Source organism: Betta splendens, chromosome 12 (genome assembly GCF_900634795.4).
Source record: "Betta splendens chromosome 12, fBetSpl5.4, whole genome shotgun sequence".
Lineage (NCBI taxonomy): Eukaryota > Metazoa > Chordata > Actinopteri > Anabantiformes > Osphronemidae > Betta > Betta splendens.
Window position 1 is genome coordinate 6,705,001 of NC_040892.2, and position 24,014 is coordinate 6,729,014.

At 41.9% G+C, this 24,014-nt stretch overlaps 1 protein-coding gene across 8 annotated transcripts in view; it reads left to right on the plus strand.

The window, feature by feature from the left end:
* ctif (CBP80/20-dependent translation initiation factor) overlaps positions 1–23,261 on the plus strand; it is a 31,320-nt gene extending 8,059 nt beyond the window's left edge. For 3 of the 8 annotated variants that reach the window (XM_055513394.1, XM_041073184.2, XM_029169327.3), the window contains 13 exons: positions 52–174; positions 354–436; positions 1,126–1,230; positions 1,354–1,432; positions 8,881–8,954; positions 9,086–9,169; positions 11,057–11,125; positions 11,621–11,701; positions 14,990–15,542; positions 16,239–16,538; positions 18,468–18,623; positions 21,695–21,748; positions 22,425–23,261. In XM_055513394.1, the coding sequence (XP_055369369.1) occupies positions 52–174; positions 354–436; positions 1,126–1,230; positions 1,354–1,432; positions 8,881–8,954; positions 9,086–9,169; positions 11,057–11,125; positions 11,621–11,701; positions 14,990–15,542; positions 16,239–16,538; positions 18,468–18,623; positions 21,695–21,748; positions 22,425–22,646 (1,983 nt within the window). In that variant the 3' untranslated portion in view covers positions 22,647–23,261. The remainder of the gene's footprint in view (positions 1–51; positions 175–353; positions 437–1,125; positions 1,231–1,353; positions 1,433–8,880; positions 8,955–9,085; positions 9,170–11,056; positions 11,126–11,620; positions 11,702–14,989; positions 15,543–16,238; positions 16,539–18,467; positions 18,624–21,694; positions 21,749–22,424) is intronic. The other 5 variants (XM_055513395.1, XM_055513396.1, XM_055513397.1 and 2 more) reach the window with 5 other exon arrangements.
* The last annotated feature ends 753 nt before the right edge of the window (positions 23,262–24,014 follow it).

The following is a 24,014-nucleotide window of genomic DNA, read 5'->3' on the forward strand; positions in this document are numbered from 1 at the left end:
CTGAGACTTGCTAATGAAACCTTTCTTTGTTCCTCTCTCCCAACTCTACAGGATGAGTGGGAGCACAGCAGTAATGGCAGTACAGGCTCTAGGCCCAGCTCAGGGTCCAGACCTGGTTCTGGCTCACGCTCTGGCAGCAGAGGTCGAAACAACCAGTTTCAAGGGCCTGCTAAGGTACAAATGCTTCAGTGTGGGTACTGCTCCTTTTTGGACCTTCTGTGTGCCCAGACCTTCTCAGTGTGCTTCAAAGATGACCAATTAAATCAGCGCACAACAGAAAATGCCATAGATTATGTGTATAGATGCAACATTGTATCATATCATCACATTTTATTTCCATGTGTGCCAACTAGAATGGAAACAGAGATGGCTCCTTCGACATCCTAGGAACAGACATATGGGCTGCAAACACAATGGACTCACGCGGGTACGTACTGTACGTAGCTTTTTCAAATAGAAGGTTTATTCTTGTTTTTCCAGTCTCAGTCACTTTTATGTTTAACTTTGTCATCTGTATGTAAGTCTTAATCTTCCCCATCCTCAGTATGACAAATTTTTCCAACAAGCCCGACCTAAAACTAGAGAAGCAAGAAAAGGGAAGGCAAGAAATGAGTGAGACGTAAATCACTTAGGCTTGAGGGAGGATTGGTTTCCATGGTAACGGCCGCACGGCAGCTTCGGATACCTGAATTATGAGCCACGTTGGCACATCTAGGCAAACGGTGTAAGAGCCCACATTGAAGGATCGATGCAGGCAACCCGGCCTCCTGCTGACAGGGACGTAGAATAGATTTAATTTTAGGAAGCATCATTATGAATTTAAATAGGATTCTGTTGGGTGGAAGCAACAGTCTTATTCATTCAATTCTGCTGTAGCTTAGAGTCTGAAAAAAGTAAGTAAGAGGAAAAATCTTAATATATAATATTATATCTCTTTTTTTACAGATAAAACATAATAGATGATATAGATATAATACTTTGTTTCAATTTAAATGTTGCATGTAAGATTGTTTCTCTAGACAAATACTCTTTTTGGTAGTAGCTTTACAGTATTTCTCAAACTTTATCCTTTGGTGAATGTTGACCACGTCTAAACTCTGAGCTGTATTTTTGTCTGTGTTACAGAGGTGCAGGTTGGGACGTGCAACCAGAGAAGCTGGACTTCAGCCATTTCCACAGGAAACACTTCAGGGGAACGCCGAAGCATCTACCACACATTGACAGAGAGGGGTAATCTGAACCTCTGGTCTTTTGATCTGCTTTGTTAGCCTTAAATGTTGCCTTAGATGTTTTTAAGACAGCATTTTTTGCAATTAGGTTAAAGCTCATGACCTTAAATGTCCTTTTCCTCAGGATGAATAAACACATGTTTGAGGACGATGACGGCCTGGACATGAATGACATAGAGAGGTTCCTACCCCATTTGCGCTCTGTGAGTTACAGATTTTTTTGTTACATTCAACATGCAACTGTGTATTTCATGAAGCAGTTCTCATGGCAACTTCAAAGATTTGACACAGTGAACCTTAAATAACAGAAAAAAGTTCCTTCATTAATCGTTAGAAGGTGACCTCTGGTGGTGCAATGAAAACATAACAAGAGCAACAAACGAAAGCAGTGATCCTATAATGATGATGAAGTTCACACTGATAACATAAAACATTATTGCAAAGAAAAAATAGCTTGGTCTTTAAAAAACTATTATTTCATAGCTTTATTAAGACTAGTTCACAGTTGAGAGTAGTAACGTTTGGTGACATCTACTGGTCAGATGCTATTGAAAACATGGAACTCACATGAAACATCTGATGTTATTAGGCTGACCCCTAGTGGCTCCACATGAGTATATACAGTATACATTAAAAACTATAGCACTTTAGGGTCCTTATTAAACTAATGAGGACATGATCATAGGGAGGTCTGTGGAAATCCCATGGTCAGGGGCAGTTTAGCCAATCTTTCACTAAAAGGCAGATGAGAATTAATAAACATATTCATCTGTGTAGATTTTTGTGAAAATAATGATACAGACAAATCATGGCTTACATTTATTGATAGTCATGGTAAGCGGTCACATTTATTTCTGATGTTTATAATTCTTAGGTACTTTTAGATCAGATTTAAATTGGGGCTTTTACTTGGAATTGAGTGGTTTTACATTAAAGTTGCACACATGTCGCTTCTGATCTGATCTGACATTGTGTATGTTTTGTTCCTGAGAAGATAATGATAATGTGTTTCTCATGAAAACTATACTGAAGCATATATACAATCATCATCCTTTTAACAAAGCACAAACACTTACTTCCCCTCTGCAGAAGCCATAATAGACTTACAAACAGTCCCGGGATGCGGAAAACATCTTGTTTGTATGTGTGTGGGTGTGTGAGCAGCTCGGTAGGAAAGGGCTTCCTCCTTTTGCCCTCAGACTCTGCTGCATCTCTGCCGGCCTTGCTGGAATGTCAAGCTGCACATACAATGAGCCCGCCCTCACGCCCAGAGTGAGGTTGTAATGACGGAAGCGTTCAGGGGTCAGGGAACAAGTATTTGATCAGTTAAATTAATGCACACAGCAGCACACAGATCCGCAGAGTGTACAATTTATACTTTTATCGAAGAAGGACGCAGTTTCTTTGTGTGTAAATAAGACAAAATAAAGAAATTTACAATTTACAAGAGCTAAAATTTGTCACAGTAAAAATTAAAAGTATATTTTAAGAAGCAAAGATAATTGAGGAACAACAAAATACTGCTGAAGTGTTAGTTACCTGATAAACCCACAGTATAATTTTATGGTTTTACTATCATCATTGTTTTTATAAAAACCTGCAATCTAAGGATTTCTGGTCTGCTGTCCCATGAAGAGGTGCAGTGAGGAAAATAATTTTATTCTGAATATCATTCTGTCAGCTGGCTTCACTTAATATCTGCTAAGTAGCAGCCCTCGACATGTGTTGTTTTTTATAGTCTCCAGATTTTTCCACAGCTCCTGTCACTCACTCGCTGTTTAGCTCATCAACACTGCCGCGTCCACGCGCTGCTCCGTGTTGTGACAACCACAACTCGCGAGCATGTGTGTGGGTCTACGTGGGTGTTTTCAGCACTTACTGTACCTGAAGTAATGCCAGCAAACCTTTGCTCATCCACATCAACAGCTTTTTGGGTGCGTGTGTCAAAACTGTTACATTTATTTTGACAAAAACAAGTAAATCATATTTTGTGCATATTTTGTTAAAGACATGTAACTTGTTGAGGTTAATTTTGCACACACATCATTCCAGACCCGTGTCATTCTTTCATGTAGTCATTTTCTGTGGACACTAAGCTATAACCAATCAGATTTAAAATGGCTTCTTACAGACTGCCCTTGTGCCACTGGTTAGCTTCTTATTATTTTTTTCAATGGCACCAGGGAAGGAACACCAGGGCAGGTTGAGACCACAGGGAGGGGAAGAAAGCAACTAGTCACTGAGGGGACATCCGGTCTCCTGTCTGTGAACAAAGCCATCCAGCAAAGGAACAAAGCCCGAGTCTGGAGCTGAGATATTACAGACTGGTTGGCCCCTCTGTCTGGAAGTGTACGTGCTACGAAGCAGGACTCCGCTTGAGAAGGGACTGGGGGTGGGCGCCGTCTATCAGCTGTCATTCTCTGCTTTTTCCTCAAAGTATTTTCCCCCACATATTTACTCTTCCTGTTTCCTCCTGCTCCACTCAAACAAATTTGTCCATCATAGAAAAGACATGTCTTCTCTACCACCATTTTACCTCGTCTCTTTTTGCTTCTTCCTATTTGCCGTTTCCTTTTTTCTGCTGCCATCATTATACTCTGTCCTCCTCTTATGTCGTCCCCTCCATCCTTCAAATGTTGGTGGGCAGCAAAACAATAAGTTAGGGGTCACGATGACCAGCAGCCCCCCCTCTTTGTGGTCTCTTCCGGCTATTGTCTTTTGTTGCTGCTTGGCTCCCAGACTATCAGACGTACACTTGCTGGCTTAATCACCAACAGACACTGTTCTGCACAGGAATCAAGTATAGTAGAAAACCCAGGGACTAGAGTACATGCATGTTTGCAGCATATCTCAGAAAATTGTGACTAATCCCTGAGAATTAAACAATAGCCTAGCATATAAATCTCGCTCTCATATGCATCTTGGCTTGTGTTCGTAAAAACACAATGCAGTGTGATTCAGAGCTGAGATTATTCATCTGTTTTAAGTCTTTACACATAATTTCTACACTGTATCTATTACTGACAACAACTGTGTTTTGTTACTCAAGTACAGAACTCAGACACAGAAACCAAAAACAAAAAGCCTGCTTGCCCAATATTCCACTAGTTTCCTGAGTTGATATGTGATCAGATGCCAACAGGAAAAGTTATGTTGAAAAGTTTTTTTTCTTTTCTCAGGATTTCAATTTATTTTCTTCTTTCTTGACATGAGTCTGTAGTTTTTTTAAAGCCATCTCTGACTCTCTTGTTGATATTCTTGCAACAGTCATTTGCAATTTCATCTGGTTTCATCATTTTGTTAAAATAACATTTATAGGTCATTTATGTAGAGGAAAACTGTTAAGTGCTCACTAACCGGTTGGTTTATTTACTTGATGTATAGGAACAGGTCAGTGTCATAACTACTTTCTATTCCTAGTAAGTTGCTGCAGCTGTCAGTTCTTGACTGATAGTATTAAATCAGCCTGTTCTCTTATAGGGCATAGCTCAAATACATAAACACAAAAGTGGGGAATGGTAAACCTGGTCATCGAGCTGAATGTGAGTGTAATGTAACAGAGGAAGCCGTTGTGATAAAGTCTTTTATCTATCAGGCAGACGTGTCTAAATTAAAGCTGTAAGAATGTGAAACCTGCTGCTGCAGCAGTGACTGTCACGTGATTGCATTTCTATGAAGAACTAAAGGCTTTTTCCTTTATTTTTTTTGACACTTTAATCCCACAAGGGCTCCGTCTCCTCCTGTAACCAGACCCCTGGTCCTTTGAAGTGCCGGCCTGCCTGTCTGTGGTCTGCCGAGGCCATGCCTCAGATCACTTAATAAATGAGACATGGATGTCAGGACCTCACATCTTTGTCTCTTATCGCCAATCGCCCTCAATACCTGACTGTGGCACCTCAAATCTCTTCTTTCTGTGCTGCTGTACTGGCAGACACCAGCTGCAGGGTCAGTTACACAAAAGAAACTGGGGATCATGAAAGATGGCGCAGATCTCCAAACCCAAAGCAATCTAGTTCAAATGTAAGCTTCCATTTCTGCTTACCTTTTAAGCAGCTGCTGCATTAACATGATCACAACCGCATGTTATGAATTATGCAGCTTTTTCTGAATTGTCAGGGTATAAATTATAACAGGTTTGGGGCTGAAAGCTAACTTCCATGTAGACACGTCCGAGCCTTTTTGTGCGCGGATGTATTTCTGCTTCCTTGTGTCTTACGTGCTTTCGGTCTTGTAGCTACAGTCTCGCTTGCTGTCACACTTGCTCGCTCTCTCTCCTCTCCCCCCAACAACCTGTCCTATAATGCCACCCCTGGGGCAGTTTTAAATTTATTGCTTTTGGCTCAGGTCCTTCACTGCATAAATAAGCTGAGGGAAACAATGGATTGGCTGAATGAGCATCATACCAGAATTGTTTTACACCCGAAGAGACCGGAAGACGTGCACTTCACTTTCTATGCCATTGCAGAGAAAGTTCTATAATTGTTATTCTGCGTTTCTATTCTCCACATGTTCGCGTTTCTCATTTCCTTACTTTCCTTCCTTGTTACTTATACCCCTTTCACAGTAAAGCAGTGTCATTGTTATGAATGGAAGCACAATTGTGTGTGACCCAGGGCTGTGACCCTGTTGAACTAATAATAAAAGCATGAACATTTCTTTAAATACTTCTTGGGGGAGGGCGTTGTGATATTTGGCCTTCTGCAGTCAAGTCAGACATTTAAAAAGCAAAAATATTTGATGCAGGTAAAGGTAAGACGTTGCTCGGGAGCTACGTGTTCATAAGCAGTTGTTGTGAAAAGCACACATCCTCTCTGTTAGCATCGCTGGTAGCCTCAATGACCTGTGATTTTCCCCTGGAATGTTATGGGACACGTCAACTTCCTCTCAAGGCAGATTGCACACAATGCACACGCAAACACACAACTCAGTCAGTGTTGTAGAACTTGAAGACAAACTTCAAAGTGAGGCAGTTAGTTTTCTATTGGCGTGGTGAGGTCCTGCAGCTTAGACATGCTTCTTTTTTTTTGTAATCTGATGCTTGTGCTTTAAAATAACTAAGATAAACCAACTGTGGCCTTCAAAATAATTCATCCATCCATTATCTCATTTGCTTCTCCTGAAGAATTTGCACTTCTGCAAGTGTAAAGAAATCAGTAATAGAATCTCTGTGTTTCTGTCTGAGCTGTGTTTTCCCACCCGCCAGCACTCCCTCACCATCCCTGTCACGTCCACAGGGCTCTGCCTGCCTTAGGGTGAGAGGTCCTCTGGCTGGGGACCAGGACAGCACATGCTTGTCTTTGATCTATCCTACACTGGCCGCTGCATGCAGATGGCATGTTAACACACACAGCATGTGCTCCTCTAAGCCATAAACACATACAAGTCCAGTCATTCTTTATTGCAAGGATATTATCGAAAAATCGTTTGCAATATTTATTTATTCCCAACATTTTTTCCTGTGCAAAGAACTCACAATGGAACTGTGTTAGCACTTTGTTCAAGTGTTTTATTTAACGTGTGCAGTGTGCAGCATCCACATGGTAATAGAGTGTATTCGTGCGTGCTTGCTGTCATCTGGTTACCATTTGGAGGCAGAATTACAGCTAATGATATCCTACAGGAAAACTACAGTAGCTAAACATGCTTCTTCTTCTTCTTCTTGTTTCTCCACCTACTTTTTCTTCCTGTCGAATTCTTTTTGTGGCAAGTAGTTGAAGTCTGAAGAAAAAGACAGTTTTACAGATAATGCTTTAGGGTTTATATTGGTAGTCTTTTGAATCAATCCGGTCCCAGTATCGTAACCTGCAGTTAAGTGTGCTTGTCTGCGTTTGCCCCCCCTTTTTTTTTTTTGCCTGTGCCACATGAATAGAGTGCCATAAACACACACTTTCTGTCTCGCATCTGGATTCAATCAGCAGCCTCTCTAAAAGACAAGCATGTTGTGAGCACCAGTCTCAAATATCAAGCTTGCTCTCATTTGAATATCTACAGTGTGTCTTTTCTCCAGGTCTGACTCCACACGGTGAATATGGGAAATCTGAATTCTACAGACATTTGCTGCAAAAGAAAGTAGCTGAATTTAGGCCTTGGGTTGTTTGAGTTGATACAAATCTAAGGCGGTGTTGTGCAGATACTGTGTGTGGCCTACGTTCACACATGAATGCTGCTGTGAATCAGGAAAAGGTTGTCGTAACCTCTGTACTACTACAAACCAGTTCTTATTGCAAGCCGCAGTGAAGAAAGACATCATCCCGTACAGTAAATGTGCAAATCTCTTCTTTCAACTTCTTGTTATTTTAAGAAAATAAAAGCAAGGCAAGTTAACATTTAAACATGAACTGCCTCTAAAAATCAGGAAGAAGGTACAGTAGGATGACAAAAAACAGTCACAAAATAAGATGCTCTGTCACAAAATGGAGAACATCAACTCATCATGAGATTATTTGCTCTCAGTTCCATTTTTCGTTTTCTTTTATCAAGAAAGGAAGAACAATTGAGTAACAATGTATATAGAGAAAACACTACACAGAACTCTGCTACCCTCTTGCAGATTGTGGTCACATTCTTTTGCAATCTTGGGTTTTTTAGCATCAACCTGCAGTTGTTTATTGCACAACACTGTCACTATTTCACCCTTATCACTATATAAAACCCAAATTACATTAAATGAACATTGACATGGATGCTTGTTATTGTTTAGGTATTTAATCCATTATTGTATGTGGTTATGTACTGAAAACTGAAGGGACTTAAGACAAGTTTCATATTACAGGTTTATCAAGTTGCCTCCTAGTTTGTTCTCAAAGTTTTTTTCTCTACCAACATTGCAGTTCAGATCAGTTATGAATGATCACCACCTATAGACAGAACCAACAAATTATCTGTCATCATGGAAAAATATCTGTATAAAAATAAAAAAGTAAAGAAAGTAAAGTAATTTATCTAATCCAATTTATTTAATTTATCCAATTTTAATTTATGCAGCAAACAATTGCAGGAAGCCTAGCTAAAATGATCAATTGATGCTAAAATGGTATTATAATTATAATAATATACAAAGTAATAGATAAAAAGTCAGTGTTTGACACATCTACCTTTACTGCTGCTGTGACTTATTTTTAAATCTAAATGTGCCTTAATGTGACATTGCTGGTCCACCTATAACCATGGTAACCTCACACAGCACTCCTGAACTAATGAGGGTATATTGTTTGATTGACAGGTTAATGTTTAATGAATGATATATGGATATTGTTTTACAGGACGTGACGTAGAAGAGACAATTACTGACAAGTGTATTCCATGATAATAACATGTACTTTGGCCTTTGGCCACCACTTGGGTGGCGAGCAAGCAGAGGAGTGGTTTTGGACACCCTGGTCACGCCGTGTAGCTGTCCTGTCACTAGTGTCAGTCCACACCTCACGTCGACATAAACACGTGCATTGGGTTCTAAGGTTCTCATCCCAGCGGTCCGCCTGTATGTTCAGCAGCATTAGGCTGCAGCAGCAGAGTGTTGAGAGAGTGTCCATTCACACAAAGTATACAGGAAATATCCTTCAATGAAATTCATGGAGCTGCACAGGAACTCTGCTGGTCCCCTCAGCTGATGTTTTCCAGCGGTATATAAATCTTCTTGTGTCTTTAACAGGTCTTTCCACCTCTTCCTAATGAGGCTGAGATCGCACACACCAAAAAGCTCTTCAGACGCAGGAGGAACCAACGGTAGTGACACACACAACCATGCACACGCAGCACATACGCACACACTTGCCTCATTGAAAGGAAATGTTGCTGTATGTGTTGATTTCATATGTCAGTGCACAGCCAATCTCACAGTCATAACGTCTCCCCAGCCAAAGCAATGTCACAACAGGAATGCAGGCTCCACACCTCACTACTGACAGGAGATGGGAACAAATATTCATTGCACATTCAAGGTTAGGTCACTCAACTAATGTCAAGCTAATTATTCAGTCACTTGTGTTTGCCTACACTGTTAAGGTGTTCTCTCTTTTTCTGATTATGGATTTAATTTTCATGCTATGCCACAACCCGTCGCCCTCTTCCAAAAAGCCTGCCACTCTGGCACTCTGTTTCTGTACTTGCACATCTGCTCTAATTGTATGCACTAAAATTTAATTTCACCCAAGTCTGACTTCATTGAGGACCTTAAGAGGGAAAAACATCTCTCTCTTGTTCTCTCCCACCCTTCCCTGATGTCACTGGAAAACTGTTCAGTTGCTAAGAGACAGGCAAAGAGAAATATTTTGGTTGTATTTGTGGTTCTAACAAGGAAATTTTAGCCGCGCCAAATGGACAAAAGCACTTTTATCCTTGTGTATTGGTACAATAATAATTTGTTTTGTTCAAAGCTATATGACTTTATGAGTTTAAATTTTTTATGTTAGGTGGAAATATTAACAAGGTGCAACCTCTTCTCCTGTCAGTAGATCTTATCTTATATTAGAGTATATACTTATTCTAAATGTGAAGTCTTATACAGGTTAGTCTTTTTTGTGTCCCTTACTGATTTACCTACAATGAATCTGATTATGTAGGGCGTGTTAATACGAAACAAGTCTATAAGCACAAACTCTATTATCAGCTGAAAACACTGTCTTACAAGCTCAACCTTTTGTGTACTAGTGAAACAAAACCAGTGCAATAAACCACTGGATGCTCAGTTGGATGAATATGGGTAAATTACTTTACTTTCTGCCATAAACAAACAAGAATGACATTTCATTATTAATAATTCAATACAGTTCAATCTCTTTGAAGGTGGACTGGAGCTGGAAATTTGAAAATATAAAGCACAATGTTGTACTATTGCGAAGCACGAGGATTGTATTGAAGATGGTGCATGGGGGAAGAATCTGAAAGAGACTGAAACTGCGTAAAGGAAAAGCGTAGGCAGGCTGTGGCAGGAAGGAAAAGAAAGGGGAGGTAGCGCATGTGTTTCTACTTTAGCAGGCATGTCAAGCAGGGCTGAAATTAGTTGTGATTTACTGGAATGTGCTGCTTACCCGCTTTTACTCCCAAACAGAAAGGAGGTATAGATGGCGCTAATAGGCTAGCTTAATATCTCTGCTCTTTTTTTAAAATGTTTTTTTATATTATCAAGGAGCTTTCCACAAGTGTTTAAATATATATTAATAAGATTGTTGAGTAGCACGTGGAAAACCAGTTCTATGTGTTTAATGTGTGTGCATGCATGTATTGATGCACGCGTGTAAAGGTAAACAGGTGTCAGATTTATGATAGACATGTTTACATGAGTTTTCAGCTGTAAATGATTGCGTTTTGCAAAATACGTAGAAGACAATATATGGAATATAAGATGTGCTGCATATTTTCATTGTGTTTTCCTCATGATGTGATGTTTCAGGGATGCTGTTTTCATCTTTAGTTGCTCTCTCTTCTGCAGTGGCTTAATGGGACCTGCATTACTTGCTGTAGCAGTGCTAATTATTACATAGATGATTATGGTGATTAATTTCTGCTCCTTCTAATGAGAGTGCGCATAAAATGTAACAAAAAAACTCAAATATTTATTCTTACAAATAATTAATTACAATACAAACTCGAAAAATGGCTTATTATCTAAATGTCCTTATTGCATGCATGTTTTATATATGTATATATATATATATATATAGAGAGAGAGAGAGCGAGAGAGAGAGAGAGAGATTTAAACTGTGAAATAATAAGAAAGTGATGTAGTAGTGCAGACAGGCAGTCGTGGCCTGTATGAAACTTCGGCCGCATTATCAACTGTCTGACCTGCAGCCTTCTCTCCTCCCCTGGGCCAATCAATTCTCTAGTCTGGGTCACATCCACATCCATGTAGAGACACAGCAACAGTCCCAATCGATCATCAGTAGATACAGGCGGTAGGTACTAACAGTATCAGCTGCCCCCCCTTATCATATCTACTGATTCAGTCCATTCCATTTTCATTTTTTCCCAAAGCATTCTTTATACATATTATTTGAACAATATACACTCAGTTGGCAGATTATTAGGTAAACCCAGGTAAAAATAATGTATTTTCGTTTAACAGCCATAACCTTTCCTTTTTTGAATTATCCTTAATTTTGGTCATTGTTTTATTTGACTACATTAGTTTTATCGTGCAATATTTAATAAACTGTCAACTGAGAAAAGTTATCAACTTGTAGTTGTTTTTTTTTTTGTTTCTGTCTTGCTTGCTCCCTCCTGCATTCCCTCTGTGTGTGTGTTTTTTATAATTTCCTGTCCTCTCCTTGCATGCAATCTACAAAAATTGCCCCGCTATCTACGAATTGTTGTGCCCGTCCACTCCATTCTTCATCCATCTGTCATGTTCCATCCTTCCAATCTCCTGTACCCTCCTGTCCTGCTTGTAGAAAGATTGATCAGTTCACCAGAGACCAGTTAACCATACTTCTGCCTACTGGCCCTGAGGGAAGGCGGCAAGTCTCAGCCAGGTTAGTGACGAATTCAATGAGATACAAGGTGATGAGACAGAAAGGAGCTCATCCAGTTTTTTGGTGTTGCTTTTTACCAAAATCAGAAAAAGTTATAACAAAAATAAGACTACTTAAGAAAAGAAGGACCTCATTTAAATAAAATTAATACATAGGTGTTATCATTCTTATTTGATTACATGGCTGATCACACCAGACATGATCTTTTGCTAAGTATCAAGATATTGAGATGAAATTTCATCTGTGGCCCCATCATTTATCCTTAATGCAAACGTCTCCCTGGCAGTAATGTGACTGATGAATGGTCAATCACAGCAACCCTGACGCTGCTGCGGAGCTTGGACTCATTTAATGTGATTAACGTTTTATTATTGCCTCACTCTTCACCTCCCTGCATCACTGTTGGATCAAGATAAGCAGCCTTTAAAGAGCCGAGCCTTCGCAGTAAAATATTACCAGGGTTTTACAATATTTAACAGTGATACTTCACAATAAATTACAATATTGTTGCGTCACAGGATTTGATCTTGCTTCTGTCTGGCCCTCGTTTAAGGTAAGTTATAAGTTCTTTTTTCACCTTTCCTTTTGATATGAATGTGTAATCTTTACTGTAGTAACTGGACGATATGGCGTTTTGTATCCGCCACCTGAAGTTACAACGTGATTATACAGTAATTTACAGTAATTTTAGGTTTGAGGCCGCTGGTTTTTGAACAGACTCATAAGAACCGTAAGCGTTGTTGTTAACTCCATTTTAGCACGTGCTAACTTAGTTTAGCTAACCTGACTTGGAACGTTTTAGCGTTACTCGTTATCAGTTAGTTTTTCTTACGCCGTTTTTCTTGTACCGGTATTTAACATTAATTAATGTAAGGGCCAGAGTTGTCTTTTAATGCAAGCGGTTCTATTTTGGGGGCATAGTGGCCTTGTCTCATTGTTTCAGGTGCTTCACAAGTGGTTTGACAGCTATTTTAACCTGCAGAAGGCAGAAGATGCTTCCTGCACCCTGGAATTTAGCCAAAGGTAATGTCACCCTCATTTTAAAATAGTTTATCTCTTTTTTATATTACTTTAGTCTCTCGTCAAAAACTAATAACTTTGCTCTCGATCTTGTTTTTACAGGTGCTTGTTGGGCGTTAATCCCCAGAGAGGTTCAAAGTCAAAGAGGCAGCGTTGACCCATCAATCAGAAAGTACCTTCATCAGAAAATTGCTTCTGAATGTTCTACATATTACTATTGTCATTAGTGTTTATGTATTATTATTATTATTATTAGTTTAAGTGTAATGTTGGCAAAATAAATGAGTAAAAGTGATTTTATTGTGGTTACTTTTGTTTTAGTTTTGTAGCTTATTAGATTCTAAACAAAATCAAATTTGCAATATTGCTGTAAATTTATAGTTAGTTATAGTTGTATTACATTTACAGTATTGCATACTGTGACCTCACAGCAGTGTCATAAAACAATTACTGTAAATTCACATGTTCACATATCAATTCATGTTGATATTTTATTTGTACAGCAAATGCTGTAACATCAAAGCCATAGAAATCACAATTTAATATAAAGATTTTACAAAAGCATACTGTCATTACAGTAAATTTTGGTACATTTACTGTATAAATAGTAGCACACTGTTAACTCACAGTAATTTAATGTCATTTTCTTTGAAGTCACAGTACAGAGCTGTCAATTTACATGCACTAGGATACTGTGAAAGTCATTGAATTAGTAGTCAATAATTTACTGTAAATTTGCATTTAAATTTTAACAGAGTGGGTGTTTAGTTTAATTCTCTAGATGTACAGTAAGAAGGATGTACATGATGTTGGGAATGTTTTTCCCCCAAAAAAGCAAAACAACTACAGAATCAATTAACAACAGCTGTTTTATGTTTGTACTATGTCTGTGTCAAAGTGTGTCGTGTATTCAAAGAGAGAAAATCTTGTTTTGGATGTGGAGAACGTCTAGTGCATTTTGTCCTCGCTCTGCTCTTCCACAGCAAAATGCAACCAGAAAAATATTTGACTATAGCCCCTTTCACACATGCTCTGGAATCCTAAACATTTCTGGACTTTAAACAGGTGAACTGGAGGTGTTAACAGGAACCCATGGAATTTCCATCACGTAGACCTAAATCCTGGTCATAAGTCTGTTTGATGTTCCTGTGAGTTTTTGTGTAGAGTTGCCCTCCAAGTGTCTAATATAGCAAGTGAGGGAATGTGTTGAAGATGTTTATATCATGCAATCAGGACATGGGGAACATATATAGTCTGCAGAGCATGTGTGGAGGAGGCTTGCATAGCCTGTATGCCAGCCTAGGTGCAGCTCTGTTGTAATAAGGCAATAAGGCCCCAAGCCTGGCCTTTCACACCTCATTACTGAAATCTCTTTGGCCAGACATGCACGGCTCCAGCAGCCCACAAGCGTTGACATTCTGCATACACAGATATTATAATTACCTAAATGGAGATAATACTGTTGGTGTTGGTTGAGGGCTGTGGAATTGCTTTGCAGTTATTGATGGTTCATCTAATTAGCTGTGGTTTAAGTAGTGGTGTTGTCAGCTCGTCCTATATTCATGTTAGCATTTATTCAGAATTACCTCTTTGTTTTACTGCAGTTGTTGAGCATTTTTTCTGTTTTTGTATTGATTTTTGGATTTTTCAGAAGTGATTTGTATCAGATTAACAGCTGTTTGCCATCTGCAGGCTTCCTTGGATTCTGGTCATTAAACCTAACTCAGTGTGACTGTAACACTCTAGCAATATAAATATAACATATTATTTGAGTATTGAATGCCATATTCTTATGTCCACCTCATTGATACTATTGATGTCTCTGTAGAATGCAGTGACCTTCCTAAAGTCAGAATTTATTGCAGGACTGACATTTTAGGATGTGTTGCACTGAGTGTGTTTTATGGTGTGAGAAGCACTTAAGGAATTGGCTGCATCTAAAGACCAGTGCGCTAGCAAGCTGAGTCTGAGATAACAGGTTGCCTCCTCGTGCCAGGGTGACTAATCCCCTGACCCATATGTCAGCGGCTTGTCTAGCCCAGCGCCACTGCATCAGAAGGACAGGGCTATGCAGGATATATACAGGAAAGCTCAGACACACTGTGCATCCACATGTAAGCAGACATTGGGCTTTTGTTTTACTAGTTAGTACTGCACAAAACAAGGTAAACTACATTTTAAAAGAAGAGGTTTTAGGCTCTCAATATTGCTAGTGTGACAATGCGATGCACTCTCACCTACATTAACTGAAACATGCTCTCATCCTAGGAGACAGCAGCGGCCTCAAGGAGGAGGAGGAGGTGGCGGAGGAGGGAAGGAGCAGCCTCAGCAGATATTACAGCAGTCACCACAGCACCAGAGGGATCAAACCCAGCAGTCCCCAAACCAACAGCAGCAGAATCTAACAGAACTGGGAGATAACAGAAACAATAGTGTCGGACGGCCTCCGCGCCAGTACCAGCGCCAGGGGGGACCCCCACACCATGGATACAGCCAGAACCGGCGCTGGCACCACAATCAGAAGGGTCAGGGGCATGGACAGACAAACACCACAGGTGATAAAGGAGGCCCACCAAGAACAACCAAAGACAGAGAGACTGAGAATGTAAAACCCGATGACGTGCAGATCCGACCGCCTCAAGACTACAGCACAAAGAATCTCAATGAATCACCCAAATCTGCCTCAACGCCCATTACAAATGTTTTCCACGATCCGACAGCTAATAACAGTGAAAAGGCAAGCGAGAGCTGGTCGGAGAAGCCCAAAGTCAGCTTGCTGCAGTCGTCTAAGGAGAGGCTAAGGAGGAGACTAAAGGACAAGGTACTTAAAAGCTGCTTAGTGCTGTCGGTCAGTATTAAGGCCTTCAGGATTAGTATGTATGTCACATCATGCTGGCATTCAGCCTTATAACTACACACATTTGATATAATTAATATACTGACATGTAAACACACTGTGATCTTTGCTTAGTTATTTAGCATTTAGACTGACATACAGATGGACTCACGTTCTCCCCAAGGTGGTGAAGAATCCAAATCAGCACTAGCCATCGAACAGTTGTTTTGTTCTACTGTGTGCACTGAGCTAATGAATCGGCCCACTGTGCTGCTGCTCCCAGCTTCCTTTTCCTCCAGCTAACTGGTTACCACCAGCAGAGGTTTGATTTGACAGCACAGGACTCCCCAGCAGGCAGTAAAGCAGGAATTAATAAACACATCCTGAGTGATGCCAGAGAATCAGTGATCACTATCTGCGAGATGGCTTATGTTTTATTGGGATGTGCTGAAGTCACAGAGAGATAACGAAAATGGAATGAAGCGTCTTTGACTCATGTCACAAGCCACTGATTGTAATTCTTGTCATGCTGATGGGAAAATAAATTGAATGCCATTTGTTAGAGCAGCGATTCTCAAGTAGGGCTACTCGAAAAGATGTGTGGTAAGTGACAACTCCGCTGTCATCATTCACACGGGTTCTGCCTCATTTCACATTGTCGAATGTCCTGTCTCGCTTTAGGAGGAGGCGTGCGTGGCGGCGTCGGGCTCCGGCTCACAGAGCATGGACCGCCTGGTGGAGCTCCTGAACAGCATGAGGAGCAACAGCAGCGGCGTGGAGCAGCAGCTGGCCTCCTTCATGGAAGAAGCACAGTGCTCGGCGCGGTCCGAGGAGAGCCTCGCTCAGGTGGTCAGCACAATCTACTCGACGGCCGTGTCGGACAGGAGCTTCGCCGCCACGGCCGCCAAGCTGTGCGACAAGATGGCGCTGTTCATGGTGGAGGGGACCAAGTTCAGATCACTGCTCCTCAACATGCTACAGGTGAAGGATTTTAAAGTATCCAACAATCTGTCGTTCATAATATAAATATAATGTAAATTTCCTCTTCCTGGACGTTAAATGGAAACATGTTCTTTTCACCCTTTAAAACCCGCTGCCAGAAGCACTTAATAAAACGATACATGTGTTTGGAGAACTTGTAATAGTTTTTACAGTATGTTTAGGAACATCCTGTAATCTCAGTAGTAATTTCAGTGGTTTCATTCAAGCTCATTTTTATGGGAAAGCACTTTCGGTTGGGGGCCGACTGTGTGTGTGATGTTGTAAATGTCAATGGGCAAAGTAGCTAATCTGAACACACAGGGGAGAGAGACTTCCCACTGCCCTAAGCTTGCGTCTCTCACTTAAGAGCGAGCACAGTTCCATCCTCTCAGGCGTTCTACTACTTACCGCCTCCTTCTCCTCCCCGTCACTCCTGAGCTATCTATTGCTGTGCGCCCCCATCTTATCGTCTCCTCTCACCCAGAACGGCACGGGCCACTGCTCCGCTACCTGCGCTCTCCCCCAGCTCCCTCCCTCTCTCACCCCACTCCTCCTTTTTATCCCTGGCTCCGTCCTGGGAGCCAGACAACCTCGCCCAAGCGGCAGACAGTCTAGAAATAGGCAAACAAGACACACATGCTGTCTTCAGGTGACATTCAAGCTCTAAATGTTAACCCACCTGCTGCCTCGCCATGTCTCCTCCTTCCCCTCCCTGCGTTTCTACTCCTCTTTTTGTCTAGGGCAGATGCTTCAACCCTCATTTCTCCTGCTTTTCTTTTTCCATTTAAACATTTCTCTCTTTAGCGACTGAGGTTTTTATCCCCTACTTTAATCTTTTTGCACCTTCCCACATTTTTGTTTACTCCCCACTGTATCACAGCTGTGTGGTCCCTTCTCTTCGTTTATTTCTCACTTTAATTCCCACTTCCCAGCCAGCATGGACCCCCTCCCTGTGTTTGACATTTTAGCTTTTTCGCTTTAAACATTTTAAATGTCATGAGTGGGCCCACGAAGGCCATCATTAATGATGCTGGTTCCAGACCCCTGGATCTCAATATGGGGGTAATTAGTGTGGGACTGTGCTGCTTTTTAAAAGAGGCGTAGTGGTTTGTTGTTGCTTTGATTAAACATAGACAGATGGTTAACCTATGAAAAATAATCCTTTGTGGAAGGAAGATTTTTTTTTTATAATTGCCGATTTTTCTATAACATCGTCTTATTAAATTTATTGCTGCTTGGGCCTGTCTCCCCTTTTTGCCACCTTGTTGTTTCAGGTACTATGGCTGTGTCCTTCGGGGTGGGAGAGATGTGTGCAGTTGTTTTGAGTGCATGTGGTATGTTTGTTTTCGACCGTGTTAGTGAATTTTCTCCTGGATCCCTTCAAGGCTGCGTTTTCAAGTCTGTGAGAAAACAAGCTGCTCCACTAAAAGTGTTTCCAGTGCACATCTGTAACACAGTGGTCCAATCTGGGAAAACGCAAAGCAGACTGAGATACTGACGGTTAATAAAGTTTCAGTTTAACCTGCTCTGTAACATCTTTACAACGGTGCATTAAGCATTAACCCATATTAACCTGAAGTACTTTTATAGCACTGACACAGTACACTACACTTCACTTTCCAACCACATTATCATATTCTCCTCTGCTCCTGGGTGATGAAAAAAATGAATATGTTTAATGTGTTTTTCAACTACTTTTTTGGCTTTAAGTAGCTAAAGCTGTGAGGTTAATCTGTGTGCCACCTACTGAAGCTGCCATCACAAAGACAGATGATAATGATTACCATCAGTGCTGGTGATTTTAACACAAATATCACCCACCCAGACATTGTTTTTCACATTTATTAAACAGTCTAATTTTGCTAAACCAAATCTAGATCTCTGGATATTTTATTTCTTGTTTTTGATCATATCTCCACCCTCCCACAGAGGGATTTCTCCCATCGTGAGGAGCTCCAGCAGTCAGATGTGGAGAGATGGTTGGGCTTCATCACCTTTTTGTGTGAGGTGTTTGGAACCATGAGGAGCAGCTCTGGGGAGCCATTCAGGGTGCTAGTGTGCCCTATCTACACCTGCCTACGAGAGGTTTGTCTACGTTTCTTAATAGCCATTTGTTCCACCCTGTCTGTGCTTCTCTTTCTTATTGTGTTTGCATTGATACATATCACACAAGCAGAATTTCCTGTTTTTTGGTCAGACCTAGTCTAGACTGGAGACACCGCAGCGAGCTTTGGTTAGCGCTGCAAACAGTCAGGACAGTATCGGTTCCAGTTAACCATTTGACCCCAGGTTCAGTTGTAATCGTCGGCCGTGCTCTTACGCACACTCTGCTGGTCACCATGGAAACTGTTAGGTTAGCCGCGGCAAACACACTGCGATACAGAAGTGGTTTACGAACAGATGGGATACTGAAAGGAGAAGCAAGCAAGCAGAGAAAGGGGGGGTGAGAGGAAGTAGGGGAGACTGTGGTCAGGTTGACAGTTAGCACAGAGGAAGTTTACTCAAGCCATGACAGGTACAAGGGCAGAATGCGTTTTCCCACCCCCATCCCCATCTTTATCTGGTTTGGTACTCGATACACACCTTGTGCCTCACCGGCACCTAATTTATGCCACCCTCACTCTGACTGACTGTACTGTACATGTAGGGCATCATCTCACCTTGTTAGGCTCGACAGTGTGAGCTGTCACAAACACAAACACATCTCGTATTCCAGCATCAGCAGAGGCACATGTCACAGCCCAAGGATGCTTGAGGTCAGAACACACACTTTAACAATGTCAAAATATTTGTATTGCATTGTTCTCTGTGTGTGTGTGTTCACAAAGTTGCAGACCCATGTGCTGGTTTGACAGTCTCCATTTCCCTGAGACATTGTTCCTGATTTTTATCTCAAAGCTGTTTTCACTGTCCTGTAGTAACGTGTAGTTGACAGATTCCAGCTACAGTCTGTGTGCGCACGTTTGCATATGCAAGCGGATTTGCCTGCACACATGTTTGTGTTTTGCAGCAGATGTCTTGTTTTGCTTAGCTGATTTCTGACAAATTTTAATCGATCTTTTGGGGGTGAATTGTAATTTCCCACAAATGAAAGCAGCATACTTTAAATCCTTATTAATGGTAGCACAGGTTGAATAGGTATGATAAAATACTACGTTTTAATATTTTGGCTTTATTGTCTTACACCAGCGTTTTGATGCAAAGCTTTTTCTGTCTTTCTGGCTACAGTTTAAACATGTTACTGTGGTTACAAAGGTTGTTAAGAAACTTTGTGGTGAGTATAAATTTAGAACCGTGATTGAGCCAAGTAACACGTTCACTCAACAGTTTAAATACACCTACTCTGCCAAATCATAAACAGTTTCTTAGCCCATAGAATGTTCTAAAATATAATAAAACTGGGCGCCTTAGTTTGCAGAAAACCATCATCTCTGAAGCCGTGTCCTGTGTGTGGCCACAGAGGCTGTTATTAGAATATTGGTTTAGAGTTGCAAAGTACAGAAAGCAGGCACATATGCTGTGTCTGGTGGGGACATCATGATCTATTTATAATGCGCCTTGGTATCTCTGAAAGACGGCTTGGACCCTCTGAGACTTAATGAAATGAATTAAATGAATTAAAGTTCACAGGCAGTGACTGATGAGCAACACTATGTAATGTAACTGTAAGGCAAGTGCTGGTTGTGACGCTCGACCTGTTGTTGCTATGCAACGACAGGTTAATGTTGAAGTAGTCATCATTTTAATGGAGCACGGTGCATGTCGGTAACAGCCTAGTTTTTCTTTCTTTCAGCACTTGTATCGTCTTTATTGAGTCATACACGCCCCAACACGTGTTTGACTAATGAAGCCAGAACCACATAATGTTTCGACTAACTACTATCTATGTTTTACTTAATGGAGCACCTTAGGTGTTGTTATGTTGGGTGCATTTCTTTCATTCAGACCGAACACTAAGCCATCCCAAAGCAGTAGTAAGCTATTTATCTTGATGTAACTAAGCAGAGATTTGGCTGCCGGTCTTCAGCTTTGCAACAGAGACCAAGTTAGGGAGTCTCACAGAAGCAGGTTTTCCCTGCAGGAGTTTCTTTCAGACTTGAAATACAAAGGTAATTTGGAGCAATGGAATGTATGATTTGGAGCAGCAAGAGTGGGGGGCTGCTGAAATGGATAGGATGAACGACGAAAGTAGGCGATTTTAAATGTGTAGACTTCACCCTCGGCTCCCCAGAGACCTCATTATGAGCTAATGCTGCTTGTCACATAGCTCTCCTTCTCTGGGAACGATGAGACTTGAGTTTCCACATCAAACGGCCACGCTGTCACCACGCCCGTCTAAGTATACCGAGGAGCCACTGGGCCCGAATGATAGGTGGAATACCATCAAGCCTACACGATGGAAAGAAGCAAACAGCTCATTCTGAATGAGGATCAGAACTTAGACGATGGTGATGTTTGTTTCCTTATTGAAAGTTATGAAGTCATTTCTTACTTTGCTTTTCCTAGAGCCCTTGTATTCAAGCTTACATCAGTCTAGGCATACTGTAAACTTGCAGATTATTAACTAAAATGAAAACGGATCTACTCGATCAATCCAATTAGCCAAAACCAAACAACTGGTCCTTCTGTAGCTTCTGTAGGACATGTTTTTTGGCTCTGAAAGCTCTGACATGGACCATCAGATACCAACAGTGGCTTACTTAACAGCACTTAATTATGCTTAACAGACTCAAACACTATTAACCTCTTTTACCATCAAGGCAATGGATGAGAGCCACAAAAGTACATTTGAGTGCTCCAACAAATGGCACACTCAGACTCTGCAAGAGGCCCTTGCCTGCAGCACGCGATGTGGCAAAGATGGAAGGAGGTAATGCTAATTCTGTCGTTAGCAGCTGATATCGTTATCGGGGTATGAAACCTTGAAGACAAGCAGTCTGCTATGTTATATTAGTTACACGACCATCTGTCCATGAGGCCAGGATGTGGAGCTTAATAGCTATGTAGAAATCTAAATGAAAAAGAGTTTGTCTTGGTTTCCTTTCACGCGTCAGCTGATCAGCACCTACATCCTGTTTTATTGTATATAAAGTACCTACAAATCCCACTTGCTGTAGTGTTTCAGTATTTTCAGCGCCTTTTCTTGTTTCTTACAGCTGCTGGAATCCACAGATGTTAAAGAAGATGCTGTGCTCTGCTGCTCCATGGAGGTACGAACCACACACACTGTGCGTGTGCTTGTGTCACAACTACTGACTCACTCTGCTTTACTTTGAGTATGTTTACATTAATATTAAAGCAGCTGTGAGATATGATGGTCTTTTCTGTCACATCAGTATCATTTGATCTGTGGTCAGAAACAAGCCTGAGTATGATCCAATACCAAAAACAATCCTTCGGCTGATTAAACGGGCGTCCTGTTTTATGCGTCTACCTTTCAGGATGTTTGTTTTGCTTTTAGGTTGATGAGGTTGATGCTCTTGTTACAGCACACACAAATAGCGAGTACGCCACCATGCGACTCCTGGAGCTACTCGAATATTGACCCAATGCAAAGACGAATGTCGCATCATGGGAAGGAATAAACACAATATATGATGTGGCATAGGCGTAGCAGAAGGTGTGGTGGGAGAAACTGCAAATTAGACTTAAAGTAGAAGAAGAGCCAGGGCAGGTGACCTCTACCCAGGCATTGAAAAGACCACAATCTGCTGCCTTGTCTTTTTTTTTTACCAGCAGGCTCAAAGGCATGCAAACGCACACCCAGGCCTCTATAGCCAGAGGGTGTGTGAACCTCTGCTGTCTGACTGTATCCACAGTAACAAATACACATTCTCTGACCTCCTGCATCTTCACTCCTTTGCTCTTTCTCCTTCTTTCCATCAGTTGCAGAGCACCGGGCATCTCCTGGAGGAGCAGCTCCCCGAAATGATGACAGAGCTACTAGCAGCTGTCAGGGACAAGATGCTGTGTCCCGCCGAATCCCAGCTCACCCGCTCTCTCCTCATGGAGGTCATTGAGCTGCATGCACACCGCTGGAGCCCACTGGAGGCTCTCACCACCCAGTACTACAACCGTACCATCCAGAAGCTCACCACCACTGCCTAGGTGCCAGCCTCCCCAGGGAGGAGAGGAGACGAGCATCGCTCTGCTCGTTTAGTGTTACCATTAACCAGAAATGTTTTAATCATGCCACCAGCCTGACAAAATGAGATAATGCTTTAACATTGAAGATAGGCAGGCTGACGTCCAGCCCCCACACATAGAGGCAACATGGAAGGGCCCCTATGACAAAACCCAGACAAAACACCAGTGACTGCGTTGCCAGTAGGGGCGTGCTTGGCTGCATAGGGTCTGGAAGCCTGTCTGGTTTTGGACACTGAGTTATAAATGAGGAGACAGGAGAGGAGGGGGGGGGTGGGGGTCACGCGAGAGAGAGGAGAAGAGGGCAGCAGCCAGTCAGTGGGGAATAGAGAGATCCGTACCCAATAATGAATGTAGGAGGGAGGGTGGTGGCCGGCGTAGTCCGTGTGAGTCTCTTCATTGTGTTCATTTGCCCACCACCCTCCCATCTTTCTGTGTCTTGCTCCATCCCCCTCCTCTGTCTCTCCGTCAGCCCCTGGGGTCTGTGTGGCTGATAAAAGACAGGAGTAGACACGATGCTGTCTGTCTGCGCCGTCTGCCCCGTCGGGCCAGAGGACCAGGTCAAAGGGCCTCGCTGCGCTCCACTCCCCCCCCCCCCTCCCGCCTTTGTCTCCCCAAACCCCCCCTCCCCGACCACACCCCCCAGCAGGAAACCTTTTTGTGGGGATGAGACGGCGGGCCTGCTGGGCCAGGCTGGGCTGAGGATAAGGATCAGGCTGGCCAGAGTAGGGTGGCAGATGGCCGCTTGAGCCCTTGTGAGGCGACACACTCCCAACACACCCAGCTCCCTGCTCCCTGCTCCCTGAGCTCGAGCCGCTGTCTCCAATGCAAGGAGCAAAATTGCTGCATTGAGGAGAAGGGGGGGGGGCAGCATTAGAAAAGCATTGAAACTGGGAATGTTGTCTGATAATTCCTTTGTTTTCGTCCTGCAGTGGAATGTCTCTCCTCTTAAGCCGTGCATGTCCATGTTAATTATGTCGTTGATACATTATTTTTGTAATCATTTATTATTTTTAATAACTGTTCTTGTTTTTATGATAAAACATGAGATATTATAGTGATAGGCCTTATTGCACAGGTTTGATTTGTGTTGCACGGTTTTGAAGCAATTCTGAGAAACAAAAAGAAAAGAAAAGAAAGAGCGAGAGGTTTGAATTTGATTCAGGGCTTGTGGTTTTGAGAACTTGGTAGCAGGAGAAATAGGTTGAGGATAGTCAAGGATTTTATAAAGTTTAATGGACTAGTGGCCTTGTCAATTACTCATTTTTATAGAAGCTCTGTTGTTTCGGGCCCTTTGCCGGGCCGGTGGCATCCGGGAGCACACTGAGGACT